The sequence below is a fragment of the Nanorana parkeri genome, unplaced genomic scaffold (genome assembly GCF_000935625.1).
Source record: "Nanorana parkeri isolate BGI_ZX_2015 unplaced genomic scaffold, ASM93562v1 scaffold807, whole genome shotgun sequence".
NCBI lineage: Eukaryota > Metazoa > Chordata > Amphibia > Anura > Dicroglossidae > Nanorana > Nanorana parkeri.
This window is the reverse complement of record NW_017307075.1, coordinates 234,233-256,757: the sequence shown is the minus strand read 5'-3', so window position 1 is coordinate 256,757 and position 22,525 is coordinate 234,233. Positions and strand designations below refer to the sequence as shown.

General features: G+C 40.7%; 1 protein-coding gene across 1 annotated transcript in view; it reads left to right on the top strand.

Annotated features, from left to right (window-relative positions):
• The window catches only part of FBXW4 (F-box and WD repeat domain containing 4), a 153,463-nt gene that overhangs the window by 118,729 nt on the left and 12,209 nt on the right, over positions 1 to 22,525 (top strand). Inside the window, exon 7 of the mRNA XM_018565029.1 lies at positions 16,589 to 16,729. Within this exon, the coding sequence (XP_018420531.1) occupies positions 16,589 to 16,729 (141 nt within the window). The remainder of the gene's footprint in view (positions 1 to 16,588; positions 16,730 to 22,525) is intronic.

Sequence of the window (22,525 nt, the reverse complement as noted above, 5' to 3'; positions counted from 1 at the left end):
CCCCCCCCACCCACATGTTGCTTCTCTATAGATACAGTAAGCCTGCAAAAAGAAAGCTTATGCAGCAACTATATCTGAGTACTGGTAAGTTGCATTGTATAACATTTTAGCTTTTGGGTATAGATACACTTCAAAGGAATACTTTACTCAAATCTGCTATAATAGTGTTAGTGGTTGATGTCAGGTCAGATGACATGCTTTATTTTTACATCTCTTGGGAACTCTTTTTTTAAAGTGTTTATTTTTGTTTTGTTAATTTTTAGATAAAGTTCAGTATAAGTCAACATTGCACTGTTACAGCATCATATTGTTATAACAACACCTCCCATCTAACTCGGTGAGTGTAATAACAAAAAGACAGACAAACACATGCAAACATGTTAGCATTGGTGTATTTAAAAGGAGGTGGAAGCTGTTTTTTTTTTCTGCCCGGGATGAGTCGGCAAACACTAACACCAAAGTGAATCGAAAAAGTGCATGTGAACACACACAACAAAGATGCACTGGGGTGTGTCAACTGGTCCATCTCCTGAAGAGCTGGACCCCCTGGGGTGCAAGGCTCCTGACAGGGACAGAGAACTTTAGTCCACTTAGATGAGGTCAGGTGGACTCCTCCCCTCATGGTCAAAGTTGACTAACGAGTTCTATGTTGGGGGCTTTCCCAAAAAGACCCCTGGTTCACGGAAGGAACCTAATGGCCACACATCCTCCTCCTAGTTGTCAGGGTAGGCCCGAAGACCTACACCCTCCATCCTTAGGATTGAAAAAATGACATAAAAAAGTAAAGTGCACAGACATATAAAAGAAAAATTAGGTGCCAAATACAATGGCTAGGCCTTGCGGCCCAGTATAAAACATTACCCCTGGTCTTAATGACTGATTTAATCTAATAGTGCCCACCTAAACCTAAAATATCTTGTTATTGCCCTTAAAATCCTTGTCCGGTATTTCCATCTTTGTCATTTGCCATCTTTGTCTTATTGGGGAAAGTTATTTTCCCTTCCTGTCCTGTAGAGACAACAAAATGTGACGGAAATGTCTTCTCAGACAGTTGTCCCTGAAACATGTGTCCCCCATTGGAAGATTTCCCCTCTTCTGCTGTTTATAGACAACATCGTAGTGCTACAGCATCAACAGGAAGAGATTTAGTTTTCTCACTTAGCTTATTGAGGGTTTCTCTATTGCTGCATAAAGATCCCTCTTGGGGTGCACTTTTTATAAAGTAGTAAAACTTGACATCAAGGTGTATGTAATAAAAATAAGTTCAAATTTGTACTTGGAAATTGTTAGTACACTACATTTTTTTGTACTTTGGCAGTTTACAAGATTTCTACTTTCTTCCCCAAAGTTTTGTAGAAAAAAACACCACTTGAAATATAGTGCATGTGGTTTATTTTTTAATGGATGGAAGCTGCAGACTGAGATCATGTGATAGTTTGTCACGTTTACTTACCTTCCATGTTCCTGCGCCAATACCACCTCCATTTCCTGTGGTTGCAGGCACTTTAGGTTTTTTTGGCTGCATCCTGTCTCGACTGCACCATCTCTGCACCCTCAGCCTTTGCTACATACACAGCCTGAATCTGCACTGAACTATCTCTGCACCTGAAGTCTTAAAGGAGAACTATGGGGTTAAGGCTTTTCCCCATAGTTCTCCTTAGGGTAACGGGAGGACACAAACTAGCGTCCTCCCTTCACCCTAGGCTCAGTGTAGCTGGTGTTCGCGGTATACTGAGACGCCGCAGCTGAAGCGGACCCCGACAATTGTGCCGGGATCCGCCCAGCTGCGTGACTGACAGCTGGCTCTGCCTATCTAAAGGCAGAGCCAGCTGTACCCGCCCCCTCCCCTCCGCCAGTCAGCGCTGGCGGATCGGAGCGGGGAGGGGGAATCCAGCCCCTCCCCTGTCACGGCAGAGAGCCGCGGCGGGATCGAGAGGTGAGCGAACGCCGGTGTGTTTTCGCTCACCCCCCCCCAATCTACTGAGCCGGCCTGTGACAGTCTCATTGTCACAGGTCGGCTAGAACTATGAGGTGAGTGAAAAGCACTCACCTCATAGGTCTCCTTTAATCTTCACCCCTACTTCCAGCTACCAAGTGTCTAATGCATCTCTCACTCTGTAGTTCCTTGTTACCTGGTACCTTCCCTCCTCTGTGTCTGTTGCATCTGACCTGGAGGTAGCTAGCAGCTAAGTCTGAACTCCCATGAGGTGGCCCTGCAGAACACCAGCTGCCCCTTAGGCTGCACACTAACCCCGTTCAAATATAGCGAATTGTCGCGCGATTTCCGCCGCGATATCGCGCATTTTTGTCGTGCGATGTCTTAACTCCATGTCGCTCGTCGCGGTCGCAAGTCACTTCTACCGGACCCTTTTTTCGGCGGATTTTGCTTTTTTTCTATGGAGCCCGACGGAGAAGGTCGTGCTACCGTCGTTGGATCGTCGCTGGAACGTCGCCCCGAAAGTCGCGATATCCCGGCCGCTGCAAAGGTATGTCGCTATATGTGAACGGGGTCTCAGAGAAAACAGAAACCCAGAGGAGATGGGTCCATATCTTGAGTTGTGACTACTGAATAGCTGTTTTTTTTTTTATCTATGTATGTAGTATCTATGTTTTTAGTATCTATGTAATCCTTGTTTTCCAAATAGACATTTCATGCATGGCAAAGGGTTCCTACAAAGCCCAGTTCCTATGGTCTATCTAAAGAGACAGCAGAGCAGCTTGCCTTGCAGCTCCCCTTTTCTAATAGGAACAACAGACAGAAGCTATATGAGAAAGGGCGAGTTCCGACTTTTGAGTTCTGCCAACAGCAATAGGCTTCTTTCTGCACAGCTAAAAATTAAATCATGTTCATGCTGTGAAAAGAAGCCTAGAGCTCCACTTGTTTTTTCTGCATACAAGACTACATGACATTAATTTGCAATATATCATATATTCCTGATGCATTTTGTAGATAATGTAGAACGTTTACTCAGTATCTACTGTACAGTTGATGTGCATACTAAAAGGAGAATTTTTGAATGGCTGTTTGTAAGACATGTATTAAATGTTTTTCTCTGGTTTGTAGCTATTGTAATGACTGAGTAATGTATCTAAATCTGTATTTTATTTATATTTTTCAGTTTCAAGATAGGGTGGGGAAGGGTTAGAACTTCTATTGTTTATGTTCCACTGTTGAGATTTTCCCTTATCACCTGTCCTTGTAGAAAGTGTTCTCAACAGGAAGCAAGGGGAAATTACCATCAATGGGGGCACAAACAGGAAAAATAACCCTACAAAGCATGTAACTCTTCTACTGCTAGCCAGGAGAAAGTGTACAGGTGTTTAAAAAAGCAGATCAAACTATATATAGTCAGTGAATGTATAATGCTATCCAGTTAACAAGCTAGAAAGTCTATTTCATTGACTTTGATCCAACCGTAGCAAGTCTGGCGACTTTTCCCACTGCTTTTCAGCAGCACTAAAGTCTCTTGTCTCACAGTTGTGTAGTATGCAGCCTTCCACATGCTTTTATGCAGGTTTGGAAAGTCGCAGCAGGCTCAAAGAGAGGGTAGTTTAGGAACAATTGAATACTTGTAGGTACAGATTGAGGACTTTTCAGAAAATTAGAATTCTGTAGAGTATAGGATAATAGGTACAGATAATTAGCTAGCAGACCAATCAGATGCAGAAGGTGTATGCCTGGATCAACCATTTTTAATGCAAATGTTACACAATGAACTGAAATGTACCTTTTAGTTATCCAGTTTGTTTTCTCCTCTCCCTCTCTGCTTCCCTTCTTTTTCTCCTGCCTCCCTCTCACTTTTTCTTTGTCCCTCTCTGTTTTCATGTGATTTAATGTACAAATGAAAAGCTTTGGAAAATATTTTGAATAGTTAGCCCAAATCAGGATTTGTTATTTTTATCTAAGTAGGTTACCAGCGTTTTGTTATAATGTTTGTTTATTTTCTTTATTTCAATACATATAATGACCACATCTCTGAAATATCAAGTTGGCACATCATCTAGCAGCGTCGAGGGCTTCTGAATGGATAATGTTGGCACTGTGCACTCATACCACCTTCAGACTTCTTGCTGGCATGCCAGTACCCAACAAGTGCCAAGCAAATCTCACTCCTCCCCCTCGCTCCCACCATCCGTTTCATCTGCCATAATGTAAAATAAACAAACAAACAAAACTTGCATTACTTCTCCAGATTAAACCAGACAAGAGCTTTTTAGTGCTTTTGGCCAGTGCACATTATACTCATTAGTGAGAAAAATGGGAAAGAGAGAGGCAAAGAAAGCTAGAACCCAAACAACGAATTTGGTAATATTGGAGAGCCTAGCAGATGTTCTTGTAATGAATGAAGTGGTACAATAACAAATCTGTGGAAGTAGCTCTTTTCATTATTTGGGTAATGAATATACCACTTGAAAGTGTCTTGGGTGTTATTAAAGCAGAGGGCTTCACAAGACAAGTCCTCTTCTTGAAACAACCGATTGTCTGATAGAGGCAGCAATTCAGTGGGGATAAATTAACTCTTAGCTGGTTGGATTAAGGATTCCTCTTGTAGGAAGAGAAGGTGTAATGTGAGCCTTGCCCTTTTCTCCCCAATTGCATCCACACAAGTGGGTTTTTATAAAGCATCCTTACAAGTCCATTGCATTTTTGAAACACTGTCAGCCAAGCTCAAAAACGTAAACCTTTTAGCTTTTATTAATATAGTGACAACATATTATTCAGTGCTTTAGTGTTTGTTGTTTAGTTTTCTATGCTTTATTTTATTATTTTATGTACCATTTTTATGGTGTTTTATTTTTATATATATATTGTTTTTTGTAATAATATTTAAGAAACCAGCAATACATTGTTAATAATTGAAAGGGTGTACCAAAATTTTAAAACAAGTACTGTCATACAGACAAAGAAAAAAAAAAGTTAAATGAATTAAATTATTTTCACCAATACAAATTAAAGTCTTAAGAACATTTATTTTTTTTATATTGTAATATTTTCGGGGCTGGACCAATTCCAGAAGCCAGGTAGCCAATGCTCCTTAAAAAATGCAGCTGGCACATAACTTTTGAGGTTTTTTTTAAAGTTATTTTCAATGTAACAAAAACAAACAAAAAATCCTGATGGCTCTTGGATTGGACAGACTGGCTCCTGAATTCTATATTAATTTATCTACCCCTGTTTTATATGCAGCTTCTGTGTCTTTTTGACAGTCCAGCATAGAACTAAATAACAGATGTGAATCAAAAGTATTGGCTTAAAGAGCATGCTAATTCTATGGGAAACTTGAAGCTATAAGAACAAACCATTTTTTTAAATTTAAAAGCAGAAAAGAAATTGACTGTTATTACAGTATGTAACCCACATTTCATATTTTTTAAAACTTTACATTTAAAACAAATTACTATCTTTTGTCAGTGGCGTCACAAGGGGGGTGCGGCCCGCACCCGGTTTACACCATTGCAGTAATTTTGGTGTCACCCCCTCTAAAAAGTCCGTCGCTACAGCAGGACCCGTTTTTCGCGCGATTTGCATTTTGTGCGTTTGTCGCACAAATGCTTGCATTGAGCAAGCTAGAATCGCGGCAAAATCCGCTCCAAAAAGGGTCCTGCTGTAGCGACGCACGGCCCGCGACAGCGACAGACAGAGCCCCATTGGATTGCATTGGAGAGCGATATCCCGCACATGCACGATGATGACACGGCACGGCATAAATAGGCCAATGTTTGCCAGATAAATAAATATGATTATTTAATACAGCACATACATATGTTGTGTTTAACAATGTACACTTGCCTTGTGAAATGTAATTCAATGTGTTCGTAAATAAAATTTTGAGAAGTTTGTTATGCTATGTAATGGTCTATGAAGAGAATTTATATTAGATAAATAAAGGATACAATTGCTGTAATGGTCCCTGTGAGCTGACTATGTTGGAGAAAGACTGACATGCCCAAACAGTGGTTTTTGCTTAAAGCGATATTAAACTCAGGAGTTAAATCTTGAAAATGCATTCAAGTACCCAAACTATTAACAAAAATGTATCTTATTTGTGCTTCACTGAGCTCTAGATCCTTAAATCATCTCTGAATTGGTGCTGACACTGTCCTTCATGGTAGTAAGCTTGGAGCGCTGGCTACTTTACAACACACATGGGGAACATGGGGAACTAAAGTAGCCACCCTCCAGAAGGAAGGACAGTGTCAGCACCAGTTCAGAGATGATTTGATGATCTACAGCCGAGTGATACACAAATAAGATACATTTTTGTCAATAGTTAAGGTACTTTTTAAGATTTAACTCCTGAGTTTAGTGTCACTTTAATTTTTGCACCAGCAATTGTTTTTGCCCATTACTTATTATGTATTGTCTATAATGATGGTGGCACTGAACCTGTTCCTTTTTTCCCTTTGTTTCCATGTATAAAAACAACAACAAAAAATATTTTAATTTTTACATATAACAGCTATCCTTTTCCAGGCTCCCAAGCTCCTGCCCCGTAAACAAACAGGGCCCCCGTTCATATCTATGCATCACAGGTACATGTGTACGATTGTGATTGACAATGTATGGTGGGCTGCGGTGCCAAGGTTTCTTAATGGCAATACGTTGCATCACACTACAACACATAGTAACTTGTTACCATGTATTGTAATGCTTCACAATTTAAAAAAGGGTGATACACTTCTTTGGTTCCATTAGGTGCAGTAGGCATCTTATTATAATGAATGGGCTGCCCTACCACAACTCACGGTAATGCACGTAAAATCACACTGCTTTGCAGTGGTGCAAACCCAGGCTTATTCCAAGGTTTCCGCCTGGGAACAAAATCCTAATGGAGAATGGTTTTAAGGGCAATGTATTATACTGTAAGTCAGAGTTCAGGAGCCAGTCTGTCTAATCCAGAAGCCAGCAAAATTGTTATAGGAGCTAGCTCCATTGGCAACAAAATTATTAGGGGTGGGTATATTTTTATGCTCAGATCAACACCTACCTTCAGTTAGGTGAGTTGGTGAGTAAGCCAAGATCCAAAATTGTATGTGCATTTGTATCAGATTTTCTTTCACCTGTTGATGTAGATTGATTGGTCAGCTTATTCTTTTTTCCCTTCTGAATTTAAATACACAAAAAAACCTCACATAAATGAAATATTAAAGGAGAACTATGAGGCGAGGGAAAATCACTCAGCCACATAGTTCGAGCCGACGTGGGACAATTAAACTGTCGCACATCGGCTCAATAGATCGGGAAGTGAGCGAACACATACCGTCGCTCGCTCACTTGTCGATCCTGTGCCTGCAGAGAGCCGTGAGTGTCACGGCTCCCTGCAGGGATTCCCCTGTCCGATCCTCCAGCACTGACTGGTGTATCGGATGGGAGAGGGGGCGGGTACAGCTGGCTCTGCCTCTAGATAGGCAGAGCCAGCTGTCACTCACGCAGCTGGGTGGATCCAGACAGTATTGTCGGGATCTGTCCCGGCTGCGGCGTCTCAGTATACCGCGAGCTGTAGCTCACGGTATACTGAGCTTTGGGTGACGGGAGGACACTATTTTGTGTCCTCCCGTGACCTTTAGGAGAACTATGGAGAAAAGTCATAGTTCTCCTTTAATTATATGTTGGCAGTGAGTTCTTAGAAAGGCTGTGGTAAGTAGATGGGGCTGCTGAAACAAGTTCTTGGTACATTGTATATCTGCATGAAAGCTAGTGGGTATCTAACTGAGCTATTTCTGCTCCCAGGCCCATGCTCACATCACCAAATTCAACTCCTGGCAGGAACATGGAGGACTGGGCCAGGTGGTTTGATCAGCTCTGTGGGAAGTGAGAGATCAGGATCTGTAAATGAACATAACAAAAAGGGATTAGACTTCAGCAACGACAGTTGTAGTAGCTGCTGATTTTTAGTTGTTAGCCCTCATTCACGCAGTTCTCCTGTGATTGTTTTATTTCATTGCAGGTGAAATTGATCTGGGAAGTATAAACAAAGGTTTTCCCAGATCAATTTCTCCTGCACCTAAATATATATGCGTTTCAGAGTATATAATCTACCCATGGTTGCACAGATTTCCATTTTGTCCACACAGCTCTAGGGGGAATTTATCAAAACTGGAGCAGACAGAATCTGGAGCAGCATCGCATGGCAACCAATCAGCATCTCTCTTTCATTTTCAAACCTCATCTGAAAAGACTGACGAGAGAAGCTGGTTGCCCTGGGCTACTCCAAAATCTGTCTGCTCCAGTTTTGATAAATTCCCCTCACAGTGTTCATTATACTGTTTAAATTCATTACACACATTTATATGCATTTAAAAATGTCCTTTAAGTGCATATAATCACATACTCGTGTGAATGAGGCCTTAGTTACAGATTACTGTTAATGTTGCCATACCTTTACATTTAAATCTTATCCATATTGTCATTCTTGTGAGAGCTCTCCCATGTCCCTGAGATTTTATCACTTCAAGAGAAAATGCATCCTCTTGGCCTCTATGTAGTATGCACGTATATACTATCACAGGTTAGGAACACATTTTTTTGTCTGTTGTGAGCTCAGCAGAGGAATGACAGAAATGTTATTATAGGCCTGGCTTTATTGTTGTCTTTGTGGTGGTCGCTTACCTTCAGGAGATGTCTCAAGCAAGGAATGATGGTAAGGGCTTTCTTTTGAAGTTTAACACAAGACAAATTTGGCTTTTAATCCACTATCATGTTTCATCTGCTTCTCCGAAAGATACAGGAAGACTGGTAGAGATAAGGGTCCAGGCTTTGTTAGAGGATAGCAAGTACACCTTTCATATAGCTGGAAACATGAAATCATCAGTTTACAAACAGCTTGGATCAGACCCTACAACTGCTCAAATATAGCCAGTGCAAAGACCACCTATACTGTGAAAGCCTGTGAAAGCCGCCCCGTTCAGCTCTAGGCATTTTGCTTGTAATCTTACAAAGTGCCTTCATAATTGGCAATGGGGCTGTCCACACCTTAGTATTGGTGCTGTAGTACATTCAAAAATGTGCCCCCAATTTTCTGCATTTACCATTTTTGTTTGTGCTTTACGTTTAGTAGGGCAGGGGTAGGCAAGCTGGGAACTCCAACTGTGGTGAAACAAATCCCATCATGCCTCTGCCTTGGGAGTTATGCCTTTGGCTGTCAGAACCTTGCAATGCCTCATGGCATTTGTACTTCCACAACAGCTGTAAGACTGAGGCTGCCTACCCCGGCAGTAGGGTGTAGTAATAGTCACTACACTATTCACAAAAGCTAGCTTTTTCTTGAATTCAAGGGTAGTTTAAAGCAGACCATACCTGGTAAGAGATTGATATGCAGCAACTGTGCAATAGTTTCAAACAGCTAAAATTGCAGCAGATCGCCTGCTTTTTTAGAATAGGCTAAATTGTTTGGCTGATAGATTGCTGGTCCCTGCTCAGTGCTGATACAGAGACAATGTTGTTTTGGACTCTCTCTCTTGGAATTAATGTGGAACTTAAATGGCATTCCTTTAAATGCCAGATAAGAGAAAACAAAATATAATAATAGACCCCTCACTCACAACGATTGCCAAAATTCAAACAGTGGGCAAGCTGGATCTTTAAATATTACATCAGTACAGTCTCTATGCTTGTTTGGAAGTGCCAGAAATTCAATTCAACCATGATTCAATGGTAATGCAAGTAGGCAGGGCCACCATTATCTTGGGGCCCTACACCCTACCTGATAGGGTTTCCTTGCCTAATAATTGGCATTGCACTCTTCCTATTCTGCTCAGCTCTGCATGGTGGCAGAGGGTGCAGAGAGTTCCCCTGCCTAATCATTGACATTGTGCTCTTCCTACACTGCTCACCCTTGCACCCCTCTTCCTATTCCGTGCAGCTCTGCATGGTTTTTTTTTGGGGGGGGGGGTGCAGAGGTGAGCAGGTTAGTAAGAGGGATGCAGAGGGTATAGGATTTAACAGTCTCCCAACACTATTAACCTCTGCACACTTTTCAATCCCTCCTCTTACATTGCTCTTAGCTGCTCCAGGGTGTGCAGCTTACCTCGGGGAAGGACTCCAGCTCCTGTCAACGGAGACACCAGTGGTTGTGGGCGATACGGAGGCAGAGCCTAAGCACAGTCCAGACAAGCATTGGCTTGCCCAGTGGACAGTCCCACCCACTGGACATGGTAACCAGCTAATGGATAGGCTCCTCTTCTCCTTCCCTGCACTCGAGCCTGGACTCCTATAGGGAAGAAGGGGAAGAGCCTGTCCACCAACTGGTTACTATGGCGAAGTGGGGTCCTTCCATGGAGGCAGCTAGGATCAGCCCCCCCTGCTGATTTGATGGGGTCCAGGCCCAGTACAGGAGGGCTGCCTGTACCCCCCTATGGGTGGCCCTGTAAGTAGGTAGAAATGGTTACCATAAAATGAAGTAGCAGAGATTCCCATGAGTGCAAAAACTGGTGTATTACCCAAAGTAAAGCTAATAATAATATTACATAATATTATTATAATGATGAAGACTGATTTATTTAAGGAACATGACTGGGCAGCATGATGGTTCTAGTGTTCTGAATTAACCCCGTTCACCTTAAGTAAAATGCTTCTAGAAATGCAGTTAGTCAGAGATAATGGCGTCTTTCTTAGGAGGCTTTAGCGGCAGGTATTTAGCTTTGGGACAGGATCCCTTTAAATGAGGAACAAACTCCTTGTGTTTTTAATCTAAGATGGAAGTGATGACATGTAAATCCCTGTTGTTTTAAAAAACTTAATGCAGTACATTAAAGTACTTCTCCTGAAGGGTTTTTTGGTTCCTTTTGGCACCTTTGACATAATCTAACAGGTTATCCTACAAAAGGAACCCAAGTGTGACAATTTACTTCGGGTACTGCTATGCAGTTGTATTTAGCTACAGAATGTTGATATATGTTTTTATCTTTTCACTTTTACTTCACTTATGCTCACACATTCTTTTTCTATGCTTCTTCACTAAACTTTATTCAGATGTTACAGGTGACATTACCTGTGTTGCCCAATCTTGAGAATTAGTTGCAGTAAACTGTCCAAGTATTGGTTTAAGGCTTGAATCACAGAGGGTATTGCTCTGCTAAATCATTATGAAAATAGGTTAAAAATGGTAATCATAGGTAACTTTAGAAAAGGGTAAACTAAGAGCATTGTTCCTGTTATGTGTTACTTGAGTCAATAATTTCTTGTTGTGCCTTATGTTTTTCATGTAGAATACATTTCTTTAGTAAAACCCTTTTAACATTGCACTTTTTTTATTTGTTGGTTATAACACATGGATTACATTTTTAGGCAATATAAATGAGGCTGCAAGCAAAACCTCTACTGAAATCTACACGCCCAATTCCCTGAGAAAGTCTTAAGTCCAATAACCAGCACCCCTGTGCTCAGGTTTGGGGGATTAGTCTATGCACTTGATGTTAAAACTTGCCCATGATAATCTCATGGGGGGCTGTCGCTATGGTCGTCAAGCCTGTTTAAATGGTTGCTATGGACTAGGCATTAAGGGTTGATGTTGTAGCCCACAGTCACGGTCACGGAGGGAATTACACAGTGACAATGAAATTGTTATTCTACATAATCTGCTCTTTGGAGAGCCACTGGGGAAAACGGGCCTGCCCCAGCATGCAGCCAGGGCTGTGATCACAGAAGCGTGCTGGCTACAAAGATCGTACAGGGCTTCGCCTTCTGATCTGGGAACTCCAGTGCACCAGCCGCTAATCTGCTTTATCAGCTATTTCGCTGACACAAAGGTGTTTACTTATTTTAACATCTCCCAGGACTCTATTTCTCCTTTTGTGTGGTCTTTATCCCCCAACAAGGTTTTAGCCCAGATTACAGATGGTGCCTCAGATCTGTGACACTAGATCAAGGAGCAGAGAGTGACAAAATAATGGAGTCCAACACATGAATCTAATGTTAGATTCCATTCTTTTGATTTAATGTATATCATTTGGAACTTACTTAAAAAGCAGGTGCTGTTTACCCATTGTAAGACATACAAGGGGAGCAGTTAAATTAATGAGCAGATCAGAAGATTATGATAGATACTTATTTGGTTTCATTTTGCTCTAAGTAGCTCTGCAATGGAGTAAAAGGGGTCATTTAGATGCTGTTTCCAGGGATTACCAAGAAGTGATTAGTTTTTCCCTGTAACTATGCAGTGCTAATCATGGGCAGATGAGATTACCAGTTGATACATTCCAGCATATTGTCATGAATGTTAACTCACTCATATATATTAGTCTTTACAAATAAGACTTGTAAGAAGCCAGTCAGCTACATTTTATTCTAGTGGCTGCTTTTTTTTAAAGTATTGACATTACATACTGCATATTATAGCATATAGAGTCTGTAATTATAAGACCTGTTTTTCCCACTGTATTAGCATCAGTGATTCAGTCACCATATTCTTAAAAAGAAGTAAATAAGCTTTAAATAAGCCATCACTGATGTCTGTAGCTGCAAACACTGTGGAGCAATTAATCCCAATAATTCATAACAGTTGCACTGTAGTCAGGTTCTAGTCCATTTATAAGCAGATCAGCTCACTCTGCTCCATCCCACATCAGTGACTTGGAAGCCTCCTAAAGTGAGCACAGAATACCTGCTCCTCATCCAAGCACTTGATCTGTTAGAAGGCTGTCAAGCCACTGCTAATATTACAGCTAAAAAACTGATTTTGGACGCCCCCTATACATTCAAGGATGCCCGAATCGTCCTAAATCAGGCAGTGACTAATTACTAAACTACGGCATTAAAAGAGAAAATCATGATATAAGCACAAGACCAAGCATTTTGTTTTTAAACTATAATTTATTAATCCAACTAATATCAAAAACGTTTAAAACATACACAAATAGGGTATCTCAAAAACTAAAAAAACACCCTTTTCCTCTGCCCTACAAACTGAGCAATTTTGGCCTTGGAAACAACCCCATGATGCTGCCCATTATCTATTTCTTCACTGGGTAGTCAAAAAAAGTGTGAGAAACATATGTCCATGAAAAGTAAGTGCCACAACCACTAGGTGTATGAATATAAGTGCATATGAATGCAAAATCTTAAGTCCATGCAGTTATCCGAGATCCACATGAGCAGTATATCTGTAATTAATCAGCCCTGCAGTATAATATACACATGTGGATTACTCCAAGATAGGCTGCATCTGCCTTTAGGGCTACCTATATATCTTAGCTCACCAGTCATATTAGTCATAGATCCTGCAAATTCATAGGTATGACTCACAGGAGTTATAAGCACCTATATGCATATACTGTATATAAATTATTATAATTTATAATCTCAGTGGATCCACGAATAGGCACAGATATGCGTGAATAGTGAATGCTTATCCTTCACACATCTCTCCAACTTCACATAGTTCATGTATCGGAGCAGCAACCAAAAGTAAAAATGGTCACTGCTAAAGCTGCTGAGAAATTATCTTTAACCAGATTGCAGTTCCTCTTTTAACTTTGAGAATAAATAGTTGCACATTGGTTGAAGCTACAGAGATCAATAAGGACAGTTTTTCTCATGCACTGTTTATATCTAAACTGACCATATGATAGTGTGTATAATGTGTTGAAGGGGAAGCACTGCTTTATCTGCTTTCTGAATGCAGCAGTTGTTTTCATAGAAAAGGTGTAAGAGCATGGAAGTTGTAGATAATATAAATTAACCATGTAATATAACCTCATGCAATTTCAAAATAGTCAAAGTACTTTTTGGGGATTTCTATGGCATATATAACAGGAATATATTATCTGATGCACATGGCTGTTATATACACTGAGTAGCCAGATTATTATGACCACCTGACGTTTGTAGGCAAATTAAAGGAGAACTATGGGGTCAGTGTTTTTCCCCATAGTTCTCCTTAGGGTAACGGGAGGACACAAACTAGCGTCCTCCCGTTACCCTAAGCTCTGTATCCCGCGAGCTACGGCTCGCGGTATACTGAGACGTCGCAGCCGGAGCGGATCCCGACTTAGATGACGGGATCCGCCCAGCTGCGTGAGTGACAGCTGGCTCTGCCTATCTAGAGGCAGAGCCAGCTGTACCCGCCCCCTCCCCCATCCGTTCCGCCAGTCAGCGCTGGCAGATCGGAGCGGGGAGAGGGGAATCCAGCCCCTCCCCCGTCACGGCAGAGAGCCGTGACAGGATCGAGAGGCGAGCGAACCCGGTATGTGTTCGCTCACCTCCGGATCTACTGAGCCAACCTGTGACAGTCTCATTGTCACAGGTTGGCTAGAACTATGAGGTGAGTGAAAAGCACTCACCTCATAGTTCTCCTTTAACTATAATTAGCTATAATTTCACGCTGAAGTTGCTAGAGGGCCAGACCTTTATAAATAGGAAAGCAGGTTTTTTACCACGACAGTAGAAGTGATTTTTTTTCTGAAGATATGGGTGAACAACGCGATTTAACGGCCTTTGAACGTGGGATGATTGTTGGAGCTCGGAGCCATGGAGCGAGTATCAGCAAAACAGCAGAATTAATTAAATGTTCAAGAGCAGCTGTTGTTAAAGTGTTTAAAGACTGGACTGTCAGCCGAAACTCTGGGTCTGAACATGCAAATTGTGGCCGTCAGCGACTAGTCAATTTTAGGGCAGAACGGAGAGTGGCAAGACTGGTACAAGACAACAGAAGGGCAACAGTGCAGTGTCAGATTCCTCGCATCACCTTTCAACATCTCGTGGAGTCACGAGGCGGCCCAACGAAGTCATCTCGTGGCCCAACGAAGTACTGATGGGGTGGTCATAATAATCTGGCCACTCAGTGTATACAGTATACTCTGGGGATAGGCAGAAGATTATTGAATGAGCATTATGCACTTAGGTACATTAACACTGATGTATGTATGAGAAGTAAAAAATGAAGATATATATCATCGCATGAACAGTTTTCCAGAGTCTAGTCCAGATACACCCAGATGTTACCCAGGTTTGAATTCAATCAAGTCATGTATACTTAACCTGAAAAATACTAATATCTGCTTTAGAAAAGGGATTTAGCATGCAAAAGTTATGGCACCTAATGCCATTGAAAAAAGAATCTTGGCATTATTTGGATGGGATATGTATTGAATTGCACCAATTTTCAGGTTAGACTTAGGAGAAGTACACATTGTAAGAGTGATGAGAAAGACCATCTTGTATACAATCTTTATTTCAAGTGTAATAAAACAATGGTCCAATTCTTCTTGGGAGTCCATGTGTCAGCAGGTTCTACAGTGAATTGGAGCAAATACACATTTTAATATGCAATGTCACTGCTTAAGAACATAAAGTTGGATGTGTGCCTCAGACACCTGCTTCAGGGACTAGACTGGAGGATTGAGACAGCGCTTCAGTAAAAAACAGCATATGTTCCAAAAAGAGACATATATGCATCTGGTTTAATAAACATTACTGATCTTTACTGTATCTGAGCAATGAAAATGTATTCTCCTGTGAAAGAAGATATCTGCTCTTACATAATGATTTATGGTCCTTGGAGAAATTAGAGGGGGCTGACTAGAGTTTCATCTCAGCTAACCTGTTCAAAGCAAAGTTTAACATGTAAAGATTAGCATATATCCTGGCATAGTAATAGGTAACAGCCATGCCTGGATTGGGAGTCTGGAAATACTAGATTTTTCCATAGGAGCTGTTCTGCCAGAGAGTATTTGCGGATGGTGTCATATCCTAGATGCTTGTAAATCTATGTTAGTAATTAATAGAAATGTTCCCTACACACTTTATATTCAGCCCCCCCTCTCCAAGAAGATATGGGGAAACATTTTATTTATTCAGATGCTTATTTTATTGTTGAGATATTGTTGAGATAATTAATAATTGTGTCTGTCAGCACATTTGGGTAAATGCACATAAAAAATAATGTTTATTTCAGTTCCCACCCACACATAAATATATACATTTTTATTGTAAGCATACACGTACCTACAGTATGGGTATAGCCAGGAGCCCTTGCTGTTGAGGTTTATCTTTAACTTTGCAGTGGCCTTAAGACAACCCCAAAGTTGGATCATCCACAAGAAAGCCTAGGCAGGAGCCCAGAGCAAAGTGGATATACAGGTGGCCCAGCTACAACCTTTATTCTCCTGCAGCAAACCAGGGGGACTGTACAATTGGTCACAACTGGGCACCTGCCTGTCGCCTCACAAGGGACTATGCACTTGTAGGCAGTTGGTACTGTATCTGAGCCATGCCGGAACACACAATACAAATGGGGGCAGCTTCTCTGTGCCTATTGCAATCCTTGTCATTGACAATCTAAATGACTGGGTGGCCAAAGCTGCAACTTCACCTAGGTTCGCCTTCCTTAACCGGAAACCCAACAGCCAAAATCACAGAGGCAGATGTCAGAGGTCTAATGCCTCTCTGATACTGACAATATTTTATTGTGCCTGTTCTCATTGGAATTTGTCCTTCCATACTTCCATATTTTAAGTTTTCATAATGAATGTGTGTGTGCACATCTAGCACTAACACAAAAAACACTTGGCAACCTGTATAATAAACACTATGGTTAATGTTTGTGGTCACAAATACCAATGTTAATGGAATTTCTCATTGTCATTTCAGTGGCCAGCTGATAAACTGCCTTGGAACTGAATTTAAACGAGGTGCTGGTGTTCTGGATGTCTGCTATGAAACACCTTCCATTGTGCTTTCATGTGGCTATGATACGTACATAAGGTATTGGGACTTGAGAGCAAGCACCAGGTAATGATTTTTAAGTGCTTCTGGATGATACAGTATATTCATACTTAAAGAAATGATATCATACATCATGAAACACTATTTAGGTTGCTCGCATAAATAAAATGTTAAAGCATTTACTGATGCTGCCCTTGCATAGCAATTCATTATACTTTTTGTCGGTAAAATCGATGTAGGTTTCTTCAACCTCTGACACTTCTAAACAGCCAGACTGCTCCCTCCTTTCTTTCCCTCTTTTGGACCATCAACGCAATTGGCTGCTGCCTGTAAAGCCTCCAGCGCTCTGATTAACAGCAGGAAACAGGCTGAGTCTCTCTACCTGTGCGAAGCATAAGAACTCACTGCTGTCACTGGTCATGTGCAGGTACTCTCCCACAAATTGCTTCAGGCGTTGTAAGCTTTACAGGCAGCAGCCAGTCACTTTGGTGATGTCAGGGCCTGTTACAGAAAGCCTCCGAGACTCCTAATAGTGTCAGAGGACGTAGAGAAGTACAGGGCTATTACTCACAAAATGCATAATGAATTGCTATAGCAAGGGCATTATCAGCAAGTGCTAATTTTAAACATTTTATGTATGTGGTCAGCTTGAAACGTGTTACCTGATGACATTGATAACAACTATGGGGAAAAATGTTGTATTCTGTTAATTGTATGGGGGTTAATACCTGTAATGGCAGTATTCAGCATATGAATGCCTTTTTCTATTTCATATGTTTTGCTTTATATATCTCTCCACTTTTAAATACAGACCAATATGCCCAGCAAAATGTAACGGTTACAGCAGTTGGGACAAACCGTATAACTATGCCAGGGGTGCTTTCAATGGTTATCTTTTATTCATATCATTTTTTTTTTTAAAGGACCAAAAACGTTTTACTGTGTTAAAAAAGTTTGTTGAGGTTAGACTTTAATTTGTATGTCTCTTACTCTTACTAAGTTTATTTAAAACTACTTTTGCATCCAAGACCCTGTCTAGGGTGACATTGTTGCTACACAATTACACTGCAGAGTGAACAACATTGTCACCCTATTAAAGAAACTGGAAAAACAAGATCCACTGTAAAGATCAAAAGGTAATAAAATTGTATTACAGAAATACAAGGTTAGGGCTCTTTTACACGGGTGTGCAAATCCGTAAGGTGTGCATGTCCATGCAGAGACTCGATCCCGTGAAGGACAGCAGCTGCATGTATTTGAGGATGTGGCTGCACACAGTTACATGCAGATCCAAACCTGCACATCCACGCAGCTCTGGGTACCCACACTTGGACGCACACTATCTGCACGCAGTTACATGCAGCACCTGTCCCTCCCGGGATCAGGTCTCTGCACGGGTATGCATGCCGTATGGACACACATCTGAATGAGCCCTCATATGTTATGCCCTAAAGCAGCCAATTGGATTCAATCTTTCTTTGTCTTAGTCCAGTACAATTTTGCATCTGATTATATGTTGTGGGTCAATACCAACAGTTATTTTAAGGATCTTTTATTAAAAATAGACTCTGTGTAGTAGCATAGAGGGGTCCCCTTTCTTGTAGCCCACCCCCATTCTTTGGGGCCAGAGATATCTAATTGCCGTACAAGACTGGTTTTGCTGATGCAATGATGCTATTCACTGACCCAGAGGATCACTAGGATGATCATTCTCTCTGCACTTCCCCCGCTGCCCTGAAGTACATAGCACCAAAATGCATCTAGGTATTTGAAGTCATTTCCATGAATACCAGTAGTGTGGTCCAAATTCAGATTTGTTGATTAGTATTCGGAGGAAGTGGCCAGCTAAAAATCTATCCCAGCTGTTGGATCTCCCAGACAGAAAGTATTTTCAGAATGTGTTTTACTTAACATTATCCCAGAATCCCAAGGTAATCTGAGATTACCCAGATAATTTGGACAATATCCACATTTATGACATAATGAACAACCAAAACTATCAAGAGCAAAAATATCCCAAAACCATAATGTAGCAGGACCTTATCCTTCAGTGTATGATAGTAAACAATTAGTAACTTTTCTGATAACTTTGATACTGTAATGCAGAAAGGTGTATGTATGTATGTATGTATATCTATATCTTGCAGAATTGCACATTCAATTATTTTTCCATTAGAAATTTCCCAGTTTTTGCCATTGGGGTGCAGCAAAGTGCATTTATCAAGCTGTTTTTCTGTAAATCCTTTGTTTGTTCGGACCTGACTTTTAAGGTACTCACTCACAGACAATATGTATTGTTTTATCACAATTTTATTTGTATATACACAGCGTCCTAAAAACAATAAAAACATATAACGTATGGAATAATACAAATGAAAACTTGACATATATGAATGCCTTTTAGTTCTCCACATCAAATTATAATAATATGCCTTATTGAAAAAAAAAATATCAAACCATTTAAATAAAGGCAGTTGGATGGGATTCACACAACGTGTTTCACTGACATGCGTTCAGATTTATCCGGAGTATAAGAGGCAATTTATAAATATATATACATACATATATACCTTACTTGATCTTATAATTGAACCATCTTGGAGCCAGTTGTATAGGAGTGTGTGGTAAAAGTCTGTTGGGCGAATGCAGGGACATCAGCAGGTAATCCCCTCCAGCCGGGTTTCATAGGACAGCAAGATTCTCATAAAATAAAATATCTGATGCTAGGTTAACTTCAAAGCCCTGAACAAGCATAATGAATCAAGATAGGCAATAACTACTATTGAGAAAACTGATCACTTGCTTGCCCTGTCTTACAGTATCATGTTTGGCAGAAGGTTGGGGTTACACTTTAAAGCTCTTTGCAAAAGATGTCTAATTAAATGTTAAACCTCATGTAGGGTAACCATCAGTTATCTGGGATTTGTAGCTATCAGACAATCCCAAAGTCTCTGTCAGAGGATCAGGACAAGCAGTACGCGTATATTATCACACCATGCTGAGGTCTGAGAAATAACGAGTTGAGGGAGTCAAAGGCATCAGAAGAACGTGGAATCACACTCCCACTGCAATTATAAAATAATTTTAAAATAACTTTTAATTACAGGCACTGGCTGGGCTCCACAGCCAATCTGCTTTGTTGGTGCCTAAATGTGCTTGACACATCCAGTTCGGAAGCTGGTACAAACTGAACACATTTGTTCTTTATTTTACCTATTTTGGTGATATCGAATGGGGTCTAAATTTCCTTTCATTACATTTACATATTGAGGACAGAAGAGTTGTAGAAGCTTAGATCAGAAATGTGTTATTTTGCAGGTTTGTTGTTCTTTGGAGAACATGAACACCAATTTTCTCATGTGGTGACCAGTGGTGCTGTGTCAGTGGAATGACTGTTATCTCGAATTTCATCTAACTGCTGAAAAAACAAGCTTGCACATTAGACAGAGATCCTTTATGCCTCAAAAAAAACCTGCACATTTCATATACTAATTAATATCCAGCAACTTAAAGTGGACCTGTGCCTTGAGCCCCAATGTCTGTAGTGCAAGATCATCTAAGACCCTCTTCGTCTGATGTCTAGTCTCATGAGATTTGAAGTGCGATTTGATTGTGTCATCTTTTGCAGCTCACTAGTCTCCTTGCTGGAGAAGAATCTGTACTTTAAGACCTGTAGTACAATGATCTCCCTGCTTCTGCATCATCTGCCCTGTGTATATGTGCACCTCTCCTGCTACTTCAAGAATGTTGCCCCACTTGTCATCAAATTATCAGTCATCTCGGGGACTGCTCTAATGTGAGGAATCAAAGCCCAGCCTCTATCAATATGGCTGCCTCCACACAGAGGCGGTCTGTGGCATAAGGCATGTTACGCCAGTAATGGAGAAAAGGCAGCTTTGGGCAGTAATGGTGACTAGTCGTTTGCCCTCTGCTTGCCTTTTTTGGGCACAGCTTTCGCAGTTCAGGTCCTCTTTAAAACAACAGAACTAGTAGGAGCAAAGTGGCAATTCTAAACTACAGCAAGAATCATTCCTAAAGCAGATTGTTAAAGTCAGCTGCCTACCCCGAAAATCCCCAGCACCTCTTTTGCTTATTTCAGTTAATGTTAGACAACAACTCCAAAGACCTGTAGTAGTGCCCTTACTTTGTTTTCAGCTGTATGTCGCTCTACCCCCTCTCTTGTTGAAGCCACCACCATCTTGCATCTGTCTCTACACTTCCTCTTTATGTTCTTACACCCTTCATGGATGGCATAAACAAATCCCGGGCATGTGAAAACTGTACCCAATCCTCTTTTTGACTAAATGTGCAGCAATAGTAAGAAATCCCAACCCCTGTGTCGTCACTAGTCACAACTGTTTCCAAGGAAGTAGACAGAGACTCGCAAGAGTAAGTCTCTGTGCCGGAGACAGAGTTGCTGGCAGGGCGCTTTCCACAGCATGACACAGCCAGGATGACACAAATTTGTTAGGAACTGGGCATACGCATGTGATGTCACCTAAAGAGAAAGCATCAATAACTCAGGACTAGAAAGGCTTTAGAGGCTTTTGATTAGATCTAGAAGTGTGTGAAATCGGCTTGCTAATATGTAAAAGTTGTAACATACAAAGTAAGTAAATGTTTTATATTAGTGTATGTCTCTTTGGGCTGTGTACAATGCATTTTTACTTGATATTGTAGCCCTAAGTTATCCTTCTTGAATTTTGGTTATGCTAGAATTACAGATATTGTTCAGCTTAAGGGGATAATTTGGGTAAGGGCCGGTACTGACATGATTTTCTTTGTGTCCAAACTGCTTCTCTTAACATACTGAGGGCTTTTCTGCTGAGGCTGCACCCTGATTTTATTTTTAGCATTTGAGCTGAGACTTCAGTTGGACTTTAAAGTTCACAGATGTGGGCATGCACGTATATAGAGGAAATGAGTGCAAGGTGCTGTTTTTTTCTAATCCTTTCAGATACTCTGATGATTTGGATTCTGATTCATCTACTGAATTTATATTCTTTTGAATATAATATGATATATTATATTGAGCTCTTTTATACCTATACCATGTTCAGGAGGAAAAAAAAACCTTTACATTGTATTTGTAAAGGCCTCTGGATTCTGTATTTTGTAACAATCTAATAATTGTATTATCCATCAGTGTCCTATTGAATATGATGTAATGTTAGTGCCCCACATAGAGGAGATAACAAGGCTGCAGTTTATTAGAACAGCGTCCTCACACTGCACAGCATCTAGTGGCTCAGAGGTATCGATTGGGTACATTACCACTTAGCATAGAGTCAGTGTGACTGCACATAAGGTCAAGGGGAACACCGTGTTTACTGTCAGCCTCCTACATTAATGGGAGAAGGACAGGTCGGCTCTCCTTGGAATTGATTATCTTTCAGCCGTGGGTCTTTCTGCCAGATACTAATTGGTCTTCCTGCTTTTCACTTATTGAGATAGACAAGATGTCAGACATTTGAAAGTGATGCCATCCTATTATAATTTATTAATGCATGTCCCGGTAGGACACTAAACAATTCTAGAGAATTTCAGATGGCAACTTGCCACCTTTCCAGTTCTTCAACCACAACCAGTCATGTCAGCGATTATAAAGGGTTGTTTCAGGGACTTTTCCTAAAAAGAAAAAAAAAATACACAGAAAGCAAGTTTGATTTATTATCTGCAGCAGTCTGTCAAACAGAGAGTTTAACCAATGGCACTTCCTAAACAGTTGCATAATAGAAATATAATTAATTTTAGTGCTATAATAATGTGTTATGGGGCTCCTCTAGTGGTACAGAATACAAACTTCTTTAATAGCAATCATATAGAGGTTTTCAGATTATATATATATATATATATATATAT